The 16,927-nt window shown below is 25.5% G+C and overlaps 3 protein-coding genes across 4 annotated transcripts; 1 reads left to right on the top strand and 2 right to left on the bottom strand.

Annotated features, from left to right (window-relative positions):
* Positions 1-5,086: 5,086 nt before the first annotated feature.
* OCT59_003338 (uncharacterized protein) lies at positions 5,087-6,836 on the top strand (the record flags this gene model as incomplete). The annotated part of the gene is made up of 4 exons (XM_025318084.2): positions 5,087-5,827; positions 5,928-6,248; positions 6,353-6,529; positions 6,627-6,836. 4 exons carry the CDS (start codon positions 5,087-5,089, stop codon positions 6,834-6,836), a joined length of 1,449 nt encoding a protein of 482 aa, XP_025177022.1.
* Positions 6,837-8,683: 1,847 nt separating this feature from the next.
* OCT59_003337 (uncharacterized protein) lies at positions 8,684-10,443 on the bottom strand. Its single transcript, XM_025318085.2, has 4 exons — positions 9,972-10,443; positions 9,557-9,894; positions 9,309-9,460; positions 8,684-9,229 (listed from the first exon to the last, which is right to left on the bottom strand). The coding sequence occupies exons 1-4, from the start codon at positions 10,316-10,318 to the stop codon at positions 8,999-9,001; spliced, it is 1,068 nt and encodes a 355-aa protein (XP_025177023.1). The 5' UTR covers positions 10,319-10,443; the 3' UTR covers positions 8,684-8,998.
* A 3,965-nt stretch (positions 10,444-14,408) lies between these two features.
* OCT59_003336 (uncharacterized protein) lies at positions 14,409-16,677 on the bottom strand. Of its 2 annotated transcripts, XM_066145551.1 has the most exons (2): positions 16,423-16,677; positions 14,778-16,357 (listed from the first exon to the last, which is right to left on the bottom strand). In XM_066145551.1, exon 2 carries the CDS (start codon positions 16,273-16,275, stop codon positions 14,800-14,802), a length of 1,476 nt encoding a protein of 491 aa, XP_065996264.1. In that variant the 5' UTR covers positions 16,276-16,357; positions 16,423-16,677; the 3' UTR covers positions 14,778-14,799. The 2 variants fall into 2 exon arrangements, with proteins under 2 accessions (XP_025177024.1, XP_065996264.1); XM_025318086.2 differs by having other exon boundaries at positions 14,409-16,677.
* Between the last annotated feature and the right edge of the window lie 250 nt (positions 16,678-16,927).

The following is a 16,927-nucleotide window of genomic DNA, read 5'->3' as shown; positions in this document are numbered from 1 at the left end:
AAATATAATAAAAGAATTATTATGATAGAATCTATTAACATTTAAATAGCAATAAATAATCTATTAATATTTACGTTGATAAAGAATCTATTACAGTATAGATAATTTGCAGGTAAATTTGGCAGAATGTTTCAATTTTATAGTGTAAAATCTGATAAATAATGTTTTTCAAAGTAATGATATAATAAAATAGTAATTTATGGGTTTATTTCATTGGAAGGTTGACAAAATCATCAAATGAAGATTGATGTAAGTTTTGACTTAATTTTGGCCGTTAAAAATTGATTTAAATTCAATATATTTTTTGATGTTAACTTTCATTTTGTATAATTAACGATATGATTAAATATTCATCATTAATGCTAAACCAAAATTCAAGCTTTGTTGTTTTCCGCCATCGAACTTGAAAAATAGATGACTCACTATTCTTCTAGGAAACAGCTTACTACATACCTGATTCCTGAATATTCTTGCATCTGGTTCAAACATACGCACCCTGTATGCTGTTATAGAATAAGCAGGATTAGTACAAACATTTTGATTTTTCATAAATTTATTGAATGATATCATGCACTACGTGCAAAACTATGAAAGAAAATTCCACTGTAAAAATCTGTTCCACAAAATTAAATCTGAACTTAATTAATTACAATTGAAAAACTGTTTTACTAAACAACCATAATATGGAATTTATTGTATTAAAAATCAAGTGATTCACATTCAAATTGAAAATAATGGTATAATTCTAAGTATATAATAAGATGAAATGTAAAACTTAGTAGATGATAATATTAGAATTAATGCAGCAAAATTCTATGAAAATTTTATTATTCCTATAAAATAATCTCTTCTTCAAAGAATTTATTCTTTCCAGATCTTCTGAGATAAGAATTAAAAGCATTATGCTTTTAAAAGAAATTCAAGCGAAATTTATCTTCTGTAAAATTATCATTCATTAAACGCGTGGCGACAGCATCCATTGTTGACAAATCTTATCTCACCAGTATATGATGCACTTCTTAATAATACCTTGATCCGGTTAAAGCCATGGATTTTCATTCTTGATATACAGTAGCGTTCTTGTTACATACATTCATCCACGGAATTTTTGAAGATCGATCATCTACTATTTCTGGATTCGCTTAAAAACACCATGATAAGTAAGAAAGTAGATGAAGAAGAAAAAGCGGATGAAATGGAAAGATAATATTACAGTCAAACGATATGCTTGGATTCACATGAAAGTTTTTGAAAAATATCGGTATACCAAAATTATACCAATATTTATATGTTCTCTTATATAGTGGGAAAGTAAAATTCATCGTTATATCGAGTTTTTAAGATATACCAGTATATCGAATATCGGTATATCGAGGTCTGGCTTTAAACGTAAGAGTTAATTATTGCTCAGAAGAGCTATAATCATCTTTCATTAGTTGCTTATGAAGCTTGATGTCATTAATAACCATATTGTAAAATACATACATTATGTTTTATGCTTTTATTATAAACATGGAAAGAGTTATTTCACATAACACAGTTTGTAGTCTAATATTATTAATATAATTTTCAAAAGAACAAAGTGAAAAATCACTTATTTTCAAAAATAAAAGCGAAATAAGCGAGATTCCTTAAGTTACATTATTTTGCCAATATTTATGCTAATTTTTTTCTTTGCTATCAAATTTTCGAATAAACAACAATTCCCCACCGGCCTCATGTACTTTATAGATTTAAATATATTTTACTGCGTGACTATTGTCACGTGAGCACGTGATTTAGAAACCTGAATTACTATTTTGTGACTGGGCCGAAGTGAATTTGCATAAGAATTAAGGTGTATTAGTCTTGTAAAAAAATCTTATCTCATTATTTATCTCTTATTCAACAAAGAAATCACCCGGGTTTACATTTGAATCTTTCAAAGATGAAGATTAAAGCATTATGCTTTAAAAGAAAAATTGGCACGTACTTTATGAATGATTTTACAGAAGTGCTGACGATTCTTAATCGTCTTACCAAGATACATAATACACTCCTTAACGTACTTGTCAAGTATAAAGATATTTTTAATTATAAGACGTACAACAATGCATGGTATTAACTAAATGAAATTGGCAGAGTGTAGTATAGTAGAACAGTAATACTGAAGTAGTATTAGATCATTAGGTATGGTGTAGGCTTTTTTCGCCTTTTCAATACATTATTTTAGATAATATTAACTTCATTACCTTTTTTTATATACAGTACTGTATTAATATGGTATCCTTTATACATCTCATATCGGCTGATTGGAAAAATCAAGCCAATTAATATTTAAGCTGTCATTAGCATATAAAATTCTGGGAGACTTTTCTGATGAGCCGATATGTATACTTTAGTATACTCCAATTATTCCGCAAAACATTATTATTGATTGTATTAAAATAACCATTCGATTTAATCTACCAATATATTTATAGACGAGAAGGGTTATTTCAATTCGATATCGCCTTTGATGTTATTTTGAACAAAAATTAAAGGAAATGCTATAAAATGACACATAATTATATGTGCTTTTATAATTATATAGGTGCTTTTCTACTTGCGATGATACTAGTATATACGCTTTCCTTAAATATAGTATATCAATTGAAATGATTAAAAATGTTGTCGACATCCAAGAATCCAAGTCGAAATCAACCTTCAATTAGACTGTCAGCAATATGTAAAATCGTCGAAATGTACTTGCAACATAGTTTATTAATCCATAATTCTTTGTCCTGTGACACAGAACTTAAATTCCGAAAAACTTTCATAATCGAGTGATTCTATCGGTAATTATAAATGAAATCAAATAGTTTGAATGACGATTTTGAACGAAGCTGTTAAAGGATAAATGGAAAAGTTTTTTTATAAATATCATCATATAATTAAAAATTCTGCACGTTGTAAAACATATTGAATGTGTAACCAGCGCCGACTTAAAAAATCTACTTTTTAATGTTATATAATTTTGATATCAAAATAAATTATTCTCATAATGAACATTGAATCTATAACAAACTTATTTACTACGAAAAAATCCCAATCCCGTTATAACACAAACCCGACACTCACAATCCTGACCAATCATAATCCCGAAAATTCAAAATTCCAAACTCGACACTTAATATGAATAAAAATATATATATTACTAAATATCACCGGTGGCGACGGTCACTCAGTGGTGAATTTATGATGTAATGCCGGCCAGTATTTTATTAAATTTTTAATTCCGGCCAAAAGTACATCATAATGCTGGTATGGTGACCATCAACACCGGTGAATTTTAGTAATACCTCTTTAGGATGGTGGAGCAAAAGAAATTGGTAAAAGAGCATTTTCTTAAGTTACGAGCTGATTGATTGCTGAAGTGGAAATATTTTTCTTAACTAAAAGATAATTGTGTGATAAAGTTTTATTTCCAAGACATATTTACTTTATATTAATTGTGATGAAGCTCAAAAAAAGATTATATCTTTATATGCAAAACATTTAATATAAAGCAAAAACTGAAATCTATTTTCCTAACTACAGTAATAATAAATAATTCATTAAATATTGCGAAAGTATGATCATTAATTAATAAAAATATAATTTTTAAAATAAAAACATTAATTTTTTGCGAAATATTTTAAAAATCATATTATATAAAAAATATTTAATTATTACTCAATTTTGCGACGTATTAATGAAAAAAATAAATAAATAATTTTTTAAAATAAAGACAAGACATTAATTCTTGCGAAATATTTCAAAATTATTACATATTAATAAAATTATTATTCATTACAAGGGTATAACAAAATTATTACGTTTAAAAAAAAGATAATAAGTGTCAGGATAATATGTTATGTGTGTCAGGATTTGGGATTATGATTTATCATGATTGTGAGCGTCGTGATCGTTTTATAACGGGGTGATGAGCGTCGGGCTTGTATCATAAGGGGTATTGCTCCCATAGCTCCCATAAAGGGAGCACTTGTTTCAAGAAAATTTTAATTTTCTTTTACACTAAAAAGTAATTATCATAATTCTCCAATTTTACCAATAAAATTCCGCCATCTTTTATGGATTAACTTTAAATTATTTAATCCTGAATACTTTTACAAAATTTTTTCACAAAATTTTTTAAAGATTGAGTATTACAAAAATCGGAAAATATTATAACGGGAGGTCCGTAGATCTAATTTATATTATCAAATAAAACATTGTTAACTTTATTATTCGTTTTACAAATAATAATAATAATTTTTTACACAAAAATACCGTTACCGTAATATTATAAACTTTATTCTCTTATATAATAATATTATATAATAATATTAAAAGATTAGATAACTTTAAAATATTAGAATCAATATAACTTAAAATATTAGTATATCAACAAATAGATCAAAAATAATTAAAAAAATAAAGATATTTCAAACATATTATTATTAGAGGAGTGGTCATGACGATTTCACCAAATTTGGCGCAATTCGATATTACAGAAATTCGCAATGATTTCCGATACGAATAACATTTACACGAGTGTAAATCCTTTTTTTTTCGAATTTCGAATTAATTCACTCCTCCTATATGCGTATATGTTGTAGTATTTGCAAAGTTAAAGTTATTATACAAAACTCAGTAAATAGATAACAACTCTGTTCAACTATTTTGGAATTGTAAGTTTGATTTTTTCGCTGATCTGAAATTATTTCAAATTTAATTAAATTAATTGGTTAAAATAATAAAAAAAAAAGGTTATATAAGCAAAACGGCAAAATTTAAAATTATTATATAAGCGATTATGAAAGTAAAATACATATGATAATATTTGATATGGTAATTATATGATATGCGTAATTGATTGTCACTCGAATTAGTATAGATTAGTATGGATTATAACAATTTTAGTGGTGTTTTTTTCGTTCTCTTCTATCTATTCACAAGTCTAAGTCATACAGTTACATATGATTGACCCTTTTTTTTTGATAAAGGAAAATATGTATATATACTCTATATACCCCAATTAAAAATAAATCTAATCATTATAATTTATAATCATCTCCTTCAAAATATGCTCGCGGTAATCGTGTTAGAGATTTTAAAACGTATTCCATTGATTTTTTCAACAATAATTAAACATTTTAAACATGGACCCCCGCAACCATCGTGGGATTTGAAAGTTCATTTAATAGTATCCATAGCTGGGACACTTGGCGCTCCACCTTATAAAAAATTTACAATTGAAGTTGCACAAAGTTCGATTCCCATCTTTACTTACAAAATTCCTTCTGATCTTAAATTATATGAAACAAGTATTCCACATGAATATAGAATTAATGCTCAAGCATATATTGAAAAAATTGTAAAACCTTATAATATCGTTATAGATCCAATTTGGAAAACTCCTAGAAATGATGAAATAAAAGGTGAATTAATTATGGATAAAGATTGGAACGAAGAAAATGATTGGGAAAAAGAAAAAATCGTTTTATATTTACACGGAGGAGCTTATAGTACAGGAAATAGTAAAATTGCTCATGATTTCTGTTGTAAATTATCAAGAACATCTGGTGCTCGTATATTCACGATTAGTTACAGATTAGCACCACAGAACCCATTCCCTTCAGCGTTATGTGATTCTTTAGCAGCTTATTTATATCTAATGAATCCCCCTAAAGATTCTGGATTTAAAGCATACAAGCCAGAACAGATAGTTTTTGGTGGAGACAGTGCTGGAGGTGGATTGGTAGTCTCATTAGGATTAGCGATACGGGATTTAGGTTTACCTCTACCAGCCGGTATAGTTTCATGGGTATGTTTTTAAAATTGTTTAATCAGCAATAAAGTAATTAAATTTTGTTTCACGAATTTAATTTTTTTTCATTCACTATTCACTATTCACTGTTCACTAGAGTCCATGGACTGATTTAACGCATAGTATGCCATCATTTAATGATACAGCTGTTGATGAAACAGATTTTTTACCATTATTGCCAGGGTTTAAATTTGCAAGAAATACAAATTCAGATGCGTATAGAGAATTTAGAACAAGATCAGGGAATATTATTAGGAATATTCAGAAAAATCCTGAGATTAAAATAATAGGAGATGAATCTTTAAAAAGAATCGGTAATCAATCCGTTAGTTTTTATGTTGTAAATGAGGGACTTGGTATTCCTTATGTTAGTCCTATGTTGGCAGAATCACTTGGTGGTTTACCTCCATTGTTAATTGTAAGTACGAAACTCGGTGAAAATTTTTTTTGAAAAGTCTTTTAAGTCGTTTTTTATCTTTTAAGTCTTTTTTAATAATAATAATAATAATAATATATTTTTAGATTGCCGGAAATGTAGAAAGATTACGTGATGAAGCAGTTTATCTAGCTTATAGAGCCTCTAATCCAGAAAAATATCGTTTACCAAAATATGAAGTAGATTTTGATAATTCACGTTTTAAATCTCCCAGTAAACAAGTTATACTTGAAATATATGATGAAATGTTTCATAATTTTCATGTAAGACATTTTGTTGAACTTTTTTATTTATTTATTTATTTTTTTTTATAAACGTTTACTTACATTAATTACATTAAATTCTTTTTAAACAATAAAGTATTCTCACCTTGAAGCAGCAAAAGTAACAGTTCGAAGAGCTAGTGAATTCATTTCCACTGTTATACAAGAAGCTCTCCAAGCTAATCCTACATCAAATAAATTTGAAACTTACAAAATAACTTATCAAGGAGAAGTTCAGAATTTTGATGAATCAAGTATTGAACATGTTCTTACTTGGGATAAAGCTGGTGTTTTTCCAGGTGTTTAAAAAAGCCGCAGTAGTGAATGGATATTAACATATGAATAACATATGGGAATTTTAATTACGATATTGATATTTTACGATGTTTCAAACATTCATATACTAATATACTAATATACTAATATATATACAGTACTGTATATGTTAATATATGTATATAAATGTATGAACTAAATATAAAAAAAAGGAAGCTTGTAATATTTAAGAAAATTATTATCCGCAAGCATTCATCAATTAATAATTAATACGTTACACATCCATTTCTTTCTTTAATAACAATGACATTTTTTTTCTTTCACATATTTTTTTTTTATTTTATTATTATATATTATTATTATTTAATTATTATTTATTTATTTATTAAGTTATTAAAATAATCCAAAGTAATCCCACGCAGTAAAACATTCTTTGAACTTCTAAAAACAATTTTAGTATTGGAAACGCGAAAAAAATAAAATAAAATAAAATAAATAAATAAATAAACAACATAACATGCAATTACACACACATGCACATATTTATTTACATTTTAAAACAAATATTAAAACCACGAAAAAAAAATTTGGCGTTTTTTTTTCTTTTATTCGAATCGAATTTGGGTAATTTATAATTACTTTTTTTTTTTTTTTTTTTGTTTTGTTTTGTTTTGTTTCGAGCAAAAAAAAAAAAAAGATAAAGAATTAAAAAAAAAAAAGTTATTTAAAATTGTAAAGTTTAGTTAACCTGTAAATTTGTTGATTTTTACGGGGAAACTCCCCAAATCCCCAATAATTAAAAGGAAATATAACCATTTTAAGGTTGATACAAAAAATAAAAAACCAGATTTGATTTATAAAGTATACGCCCCCAGCCAAAGATCCGGAAAAGGGGAAAGGGTGAGAGAAAGAAAGAGAATAGAATAATTTTCGAATAAACAATTATGTATCAAAAAAAAAAAAAAAAAAAATTTTTTTCATATATATTTTTTTTTTATATGTAAAATATGTAAAATATGTAAGATGAAAATCAACAAATAAAAAAAAAATAATAATAATAATAAAATTAAACTTCACTTTTTTTTTTATTTTTGTTTGTTTTGAAGAAAAAAAAAAATTTTTTTTTGTTTTTTTTATTTTATTTTTTTTTATTTTTAATAACAAATAATAAAAATATACAATGAAAAAAAAAAAAAAAAAAAGAATAATGAGATTTGATTGAAAATAAGAATTGAATTTAAGAATTGAAGAAGAAAAAAAATATATATGGGAAGATCGGGGCTAATTTTTTTTTTTTTACTTTTTTAAGATGAGATATAAAAAAGAAAAAAAACGGGAGTTATCATAAAAAAAGAACATGATTTCATAGTAATAGAATTTGGAAATAAATAAATAAACATGCAAAAAGGTTAAATATAATGAAATAATGTAGATAATGGTTTATAATGGTTTATAATGGTTATAATAAAATGAATAAAATGAAAAAAAAAAAAAAAAGAATAAAGAATGTAGTATGTATATCGAAAATTGTAATCTTAAAAAGTACAGAAAACTCAGTATAATAATAAAAAAAAAATTTTTTTTTTTTTCTTTAAAATGTTCCGTTTTTGGACACGCTTAACTTCAATTGTTCCTTTTTATGCAAAAAGTAACCAACATTCGGAAATTTTTTTCCGTGCGAATGGCGTGATGGGTTGGCTGATGTAGTGTGTCTGATATTATCGTGATGTGATGCAGAAAAAAAAAAAACTATATCTCGAAAATTATGAACACAAAAAAAAAATCATTTTTTCGATCTTTCGACATTAAAACTTAGATGTGTAATTAAAAAAAAATTTTTCTTTTTTTTTTTTTCGTTGTAATTTAATAATTTAGTAATTTTCTTTGAAAAAAAAAATATATATGTATATATATTAAACGTAAATAATATGAAAAATCTTTAAAAAAATAAAATTATCTCTTCTCTTGAAAAATCTCATTTTTAAAAAAAGAAAAAGATAAAATAAAAAATAATTTACAATAATTAAAAAATACAATGTTGAAGATAATTAAAAATAATAATAATAAGTATTAATGAATATGTATATAATTAGAATGTTTGTTTATATGTTGTGAAAATTTATAAGGAGTAATCAAATTATTCGAAGTAAAAAAAAAATTATATTTTAAATTTAATATTTTTTTTTTTTAAATTTATTGTGATTGTTCCGATTGATCCCATGATGACGGTGTTGTTATAGCTGATGATGATGTGGTTGAAATCTTTTGTCCAAAGAATCGCCAAGTTTTGAAAGATGTTTTATATTGTTCAACTTCTTTGGCAAAAATTTGTATAGCATCATCGTATTCACTTGGTTTTGCACCCATCATCGTTGACATCGGTAACTTGACTGCAGCCCATCCTTTTGTTATGTCATCTACAGCCTATTTTTAATTAGGAATATTGTAAGTAATGATGTATTGATATTGATATATCTAAGATGTCATAAAAATATATACATACCAATTGACCTAATTCTCCTGCCCATTTTCCAACAAAACATGACTTTTCTTCAATCTTGATTTCTTTTTCAAATTTTTCACAAGATTCCATCGAGTTTGGAACATAAGAATCTATTGGTTGAAGTATACCTTTTCCTTTCATAAATGCCATTACTACGTTGCGAACATAAAAGAAAAATTTTTTCGTGAGTCATGAATCATCATCAAGAAAAAAAAACTAAAGATATAAAAACCGATCAAAATACATACATGCATTCGATAAACGTTGTGTTACTGGACCTTCATTAAAATATTGAATATCACTTTCCATGAATTCGACCCAACCTCCTTGTCTTGTTACTCTGGCTAATTCTGGAATAACTTTTTCTTCCCATTCTTTTGCTGAAAAAGCCGTTACTAAAAGTCTCATATGAACAAAGTCAAATGTATCATCCAAGAATGGCAAACCATCAAGTATATTTGCTTGAAGGAATTTTGCGTTAACGGGTCTCTTTTCTTGTGGGAATATTGGAGCAAAATCTACACCAGTGAATGTTGATTTTGGATATGATTCTGCCATTTCGATTGTCCATGTACCTGGTCCACACCTAATAATAAAAGAAATGAGTTTATTAATTAGAGGCAATTAGAGGCAATTAAGTAAAATGACTATTCAACTACTTACCCAACATCGAGAATTCTTGCACCACCACTTTTTAATCTTTCTTCAACAGGAGAAGAATAATTGCTTTGCCAAATACGTTTAAATAATCTATGTTGTCTTTGTAATCTTTCGACTTCTTCATCAATGATAGGACCTAATAATTTTGCATTTTTCAAGTTATGTATTCTTTTTCCACCATGTGAGAATCTCCAATTTTCCAAAGTTGAAGTTCCATCAAATAATATTCCTGATGAACGGAAAGAACGGAATTTTTTTCTTCTTTCCCCTTTTAATAATACATCAGGTCTGTCCTTCGAACTATTTACTAAAGTAGTAGTGGTAATATGTTTGGATTGTTTAAGTCCCATGTTTAAATAATTTTTTTTATTATTTTTATAATTTAGAAAAAAATATTTTTTTTAAAAAAAAAGTTTAAAGAAAAAAAGAAAAGTAAAAGGGAAATTTTTTTTTTAAAAAAAACTTTTTGCTTTTTTTTTTTTTGAAAAGGGTAAGGAGATAATGCCTATATATATATATGAAAAAATAACGATGGGTGATGATTGGATTTACTTTGGTAAAAAATGGAAGAAAAAAAAAATTTTTTTTTTTATAAGACAGACAAGTTTGGGAAAGTTTAAAAGGCAAAAAAAAAAGATTTTAAAATGGAAAGAATAACAATAAGCCAACGATATAAAATATATAAAAAAAAAAAAAAAAAAGAGGTGAAAAATTTTTTTTTTTTTCTTTTTTCAATATAAATAAACAGGTAAATATACAAAATTGGAATACTTTTGTTTTAATTGTTTTCGATTAAGAGTCACAAGGTTATTCAAATTTACAATAAAAAATAGAGAGATATACCTTGTGTATAGTATACAGTATATATATAAAAAGTGAACAAGAAATATAAGTTTAAAAATTTAAGGTAAAATAAATATTTAGTCAAACCCTGAGGCGCATATATATACACACACAAAATATAAACAACAATTTGTGGATACTTTTTATAAATTTACTTCCTTTCGTAAGTGTAAATAAATAAATGCCTTTGAGAAAAAAAAAAATAAAAAAAAATTTTTTTTTTTTTATTTTTATTTTATTTTTGTTTTAAACTTTAACTATTTATCTCACTTATTTATCTATTTATCTCACAAGAATTTTTTTTTAAAGAATAAAAAAGCAGGTAAACAAGGAAAAAAAAGAAAGGGCGCGATAAAAAAAAAATAAAAAATAAAAAATAAAAATAAAAAAAAAAAATTAATTTATAGTGTTGTATATTACCTATTTATGGGTTATTGTTTATATCTATATTCAGTAATTAGAGTAACGATTGTGTTGCCATGGAATCGAAGTTTATTTCACACGTGTAATGCATGTAATGCATACATTACATAGCTTGCATAATTTATACAATTTTAATATACTGTAATACTGTAATTAAATTATATGGGATATTTATATTTTATTTATAAAAAAAAAAAAAAAAAAAATCCAGGGTTTTTTATTTTTCATAATTTTATGGCTTGTGAAAATATTATTTTTTTTTTTTTTTTTTGATCTTCCACGCCCAATAAAAAAAAGATGATGTTTAGATAGAAACGTTACAAGTTTTTGTTACTTCAAATGGAAATATTTCATCTCATCATTAAAGGAGTTTGATAAGTTTGATGAGAAAAAAAAAAAAAAAAAAAAAATCTTTTTTTTAAGGGTAATAATAAATGAGGATGAAAATCGGGTGGTGAACTAAAAGTGTTACAAAAGGAAGTTGATATGTTGATATAGGCAAATCATGACTTCATTGAAATCATTGAGTCTTTAAAAGCATCGCGGAATGGCGCGGACGATAATAATATTATATGTATGGGGATAAAAGATTTTTTTTTTTTTAATAATAATAATTATTATTAATATTAAATAATAAACAGGTTGCGCAAATTGAAATATGTGTTTGCGTATGTTGCGTATGTTGCGTAGTACTTGAAACGCTATTATAAATTTATTACTATTGTGAGTTAGTTAACCCTTAGTCCCTTACACTTTATAAATTACAATAATTCTTAATAGAATGAATGCGTGTGAGAATATACTGTACAGTATATGTATTAAATTAATTGTTATACAAAAAATATGTAGATTGGCGCATTTTCCGTCTTATCTGAAAAAAAAAAAAATTATATTTTTAAAGACGACCACAAAAAATGAAAGATTTCCCTTGCAGTTGTAGGGACTTTATGGTTTAGGGAATTTGTCGTACTAGTGCATTTTTCTTGCATTCAATCCAATTATAGTTTGATGCTTAATAAGAAAGTTTAACAAAACAAATTCGAATCCTTTTTTAAAGTGCATATTTTTTAATGCAGCCCACAGAACATTTTATGTACGAAACTTAATCATATGGTAAAAAAAAAAATATGATCAGTAAGTGTGGTAATAATAATGTAATAATAATAATGTAATAATAATAATATTATTATTATCTAAAAGAATTTTTTTTTCTTTTTTCAATAATCATAATAATAATAACATGCAAAAAAATTCTTTGCATATTTGTTGTCTTTTAAATTACATAACAAATAGTAACACCAAAAAAAAAAAGAAAAAATTTTCATGCGGCATTATTTTAATTCGTTATCTTAAATAAAAATAATGTAAATTATTGCATAAAAAAGTACATATTAAAATTTTTTTTTTTTTTTCAGCACGCCAAATAATGTGACAACACATTTTTTTTCATTACCAATTAGCCGTTGAACTGCCGTAATGAGAACACAATGGATAATTACCACGATTGCAGAAATTTTACAGTTAGTTCAATATATTGCAGTTAAATACAATTTATAATATAGTTAGTTAAAAAAGCCCATAAAGATGAAAAAAGAAAGGATTAAAAAGAACGAATTATTCATTTTAAAGTTCTTCCCGTGAGATCTTTTTGCCAATTAGGAGACCAAATGAGAATCGACGAATGAAAATCAAACAACTAATACTTTTAATAAGATAAACCTTTCAGAATTCCAAATTTAGATAAATCCAATATTATACTAAACAAATTAGTTGCTTTTTTATTTATTCTTTGTATATGTTACACTTTGAAATTTTTTAACAAAAAAAGAATGTTTATCAATGAAGTTCAAAACTTTTTTCAGCTTAAATCATTAAAATGAATAAAAATGAATCACATATGACCATATTGCATATATGCAATGCAAGAATGTTTCCAGTCATAATTCTTCTTTATTAAAAGATTTTACTGCGTAATAATTTTCCTAATCCATGTTGAGCTTTGGCTCGGGGATTTTGACGTTCCCAACAATTACCTTTTTCGGGGATCTTCTAGGGGAAGTTTGAAGAATTTAAGGTTTTTTTAATTTCTTACACTACTAATGAAAAAAATTTGAAATTTTTGCATTTTTCTTATCTTTCAATTTATTCCATAAGGAGTCATATTTATATATATATATATATATATATATATATATTTCAAAGGGAATTTTATTAAACTTTATATAATAATAATAATTATTATTATTTATTTATTTATATAATGAAAATAATGAAAATTCTTTAAATGTTCAAATCTTGAAAGATAAAAAATTACGTAATTTTTGTTTAATGAATGATAATAATATTTATTTACAAAAAAAAAAAAAACGATCAAAACATTTAACGTTTTTTGTATAACATAAAAAAAAAATACTTTTTTTTTTTTTTAAAAAACTTTATAAGTTAAACTCCTTCTTAGAGTGGAATCTCATAGTTATTTGAATCGGAATTTACCGGTCAATTCTGAGGCTTCTTTATTTGGGAGAGGCTTAAAAAAAAAAAAAAATTTATAATTCTTTTATAAGATTCCGTAAAAAAAAAAAAAATTTGCAATTTCTTGCATAGCCCCAAATCAAAATTAGTTTATTTTAAACTATTTATCTGGTTATGATTAGCGATTATAGCGAACTAATTTGATAATTTATTATAATTAGTAATTCATACAAGGCTAAAAAAACTTTTTATTTTATCTGTACGTTTAACGCCCTGCATTATTATAATATGACCCCCAAAAGAATTCCCAATTTGATTTCTCCCACCCCCCTTTTTTTTTATTATTATTATTTTGGAATCTCGGATTTCAAATTCCTTTGAAAGATAACACTAGATACTTCTAATTCTTATGTAATCACCTGATAAAGAAAATCTTATCATCCGCAGTAATTTGCAATTTATAAGAAAGAATTGAACTTTTTTCTCACGAAAAATATAAAAATGTTCATTAATTATTATTATTTTTTTTTTTTGATAAGGATAAAAATAAGGTTATTTGATATCATTTCGCCATTTTGCTTAATACAGGTTTATTTTCTTCCCTTTCTTGAGTAAATCTTTTTGTAAAACATCTAAAACCAACTTTTTTATAGTTTTTCTCAATCCGAAAAAATGATTTGACCAATTAAAGTCTTTTGTGTTAGGTAAAGTGAATACCCTCGTGTCAGGTAAAGTTTTAAACTTTAATTTTATTTTATTTACAACATTTTCATTGGATAATAAATGAACTAAAATTAATTTGTTTGTATTTGAAAAAATTGATATTTTTTTTTTTTTGGCCAGAATTAACATTTTGGTTAATTCATCACGTGATAATCAATATCGAAAAAAAAAAATAAAATTTATTATTAGTCTGAAAAATTTTTAAGTTTTTTAAAGTTGTTTTTTTTTTCTAAAAAAAATTATGTCTAATAAAAAAAATTCTAAAAAAAAAAAATTTTTTTTTTTACTTTCTTATCCAAAGAAAATTAAATAATTATTTTACAAAAAGAATAATACAAAAATTAACAAAATTAAAAAAAAGGGTTAGATATTATGTTGTATTTGTTTCATTCCCCCCTTCCTCCATTTTCTTATCTAATAAAACTTTATCTTCAACAGTAATCTTTGCTTCACTTCCCCCTTCTTCTGTTTTATCTTCTGACAAAACAATGTTACTCGTTTCATTTCCCCCTTCTTCTATTTTAACGTCGGATAAACCGGTATTAATCGTTTCACTTTTCCCTTCTTCTATTTTAACGTCGGATAAACCGGTATTAATCGTTTCACTTTTCCCTTCTAATTTTTTATCTTCTTCGGATAACCCGGTATTAATTGTTTCACCTTTCTCTTCTTCTACTTTTTTTCCTTCTACTTTATCAGCTTCTGAATCATCAACAGTTACTTCAGGTATTACTTCAGATATCATACTTAATTCTCTAGGATGAGATTCACCATCATCTATCTTAGGACTAGTAGATCTTACAGGTAATGACGATGTGGAATTAGTGGAATTATTACCATTACCATTACTATTATCATTACCATTACCACTGTCATTACCATTACCATTACCATTACCACCATCACCACCATTACCGTTATCATTACCATTACCATTACCATTTCCCTCAATGGTAACACCTTCCCTAACTTCATCTAAAGTAATATCAAGTACCGTATTATTATTGCTTACATTTTCTTCTAATGAATCATAAGGAGGGGGTAATTCTCCTGGAGGGAAAAAGAATTGTGCTATACTATTAACAATTCCATTGGAAGAAGAAGGAGGACGTTCTTCATCTACAACGCTATAAGGGGGTAAAGTTCTAATACTGTTTGATCTATTTAAAGAAGCACCACGATTCAATATAGAAGTACCCCTTCTTAATCTACCACCTGCAGTACTTATGGTAATGATTTCTCCAGTTTCTGGATCAATTTCCCTACGTAAGTAATGTGTATCATCTTCATTATTATCACGTTTTTTAAACATTTTACGAGCGTATCCATATATTGCCATTGAAGCAAATAATATTACTAAAATTATAATTATAACAACCATCGATCCTGAAGAATTTTTCGGATCATCAATATTATCACTATTATTACCACTTTTAACATTAACATCATCTCCTTGTATTACATTAAAACTTCTACTACCTTTTAATTGATTATAAGCTATAAATCCATCATTTATACAAGTCGTATTTGTAACTGTGATATTACCATCAGCAGGTTGGTTTATTGTCGTTAACCCACATAATTGAGTCAAACATTGATTTGATGAAACACAATTTGCTCTTTGTGTATTTGTATTAATCTTTTTTCTACATTTATTATTATCACAATATAATTGTTGTAAAGATATATCAGTCGCTGATATTACTATATTACTACAACTACCAATAAAATCCAATGGTCTAACAAAACTACCCGGAGGAATTGGATTAGTAAGATTCCAATTTTGATAAAAAAATGTCAATAACCAACTTTTATTTTCATCTGACCATAAATTGTAGTCAAACATTTCACAAGGATCTCTTTGTTTTCTACCAATAGTACTTCCAATATATTCTATCGGGGGAAACACTGCGGAATTTAATTTCCAACTATAAGTTGTAATATTACTATTAACATTACCACATATTGGACCTTCTGGTGCTGCAAAACATACTTGAGAATTATAACAATAATTTCTCACTCCACAATCAATAGTCAGTGAATTATTATTATTTACAGTAGAATTATTATCAGACATAATGCTTTTAAAGATATAAATGTGTACGTTATTTTGTTATTTTTAAAAATATATATATATGAATATATGAGTGTTTACGTATATATTTTATATCGTTTTGTAAAAAAAAAAAAAAAATCGCAAATAAAAAGAGAAAAAAAAGAATTTTGATTTTTTTGCAAAAGAGAGAAACGTTAAAACGTTTCTATTATTACCCGTATAAATATCCATTTGCAGATCATCTATTCCTTTTATAGATTTGACATTCAAGTATATATAGATTCAACTTTTTTGATTTACTATTTTATTAAATTACTATGCTTTATTTGGTAATAATTTAAAAAGAATCAATTTTCCATTTTTAATTACTAAATTATTGTAAAACGATTCCTTATAATATCGTTTTACCAAATAGTACAGAGATCTTCCTTGCATCATCAAA

Source organism: Rhizophagus irregularis, chromosome 11 (assembly GCF_026210795.1).
Source record: "Rhizophagus irregularis chromosome 11, complete sequence".
NCBI classification, from domain to species: Eukaryota; Fungi; Glomeromycota; class Glomeromycetes; order Glomerales; family Glomeraceae; genus Rhizophagus; species Rhizophagus irregularis.
Note: the sequence above shows the minus strand (reverse complement) of the source record. Positions and strands in the feature narration are given on the sequence as shown.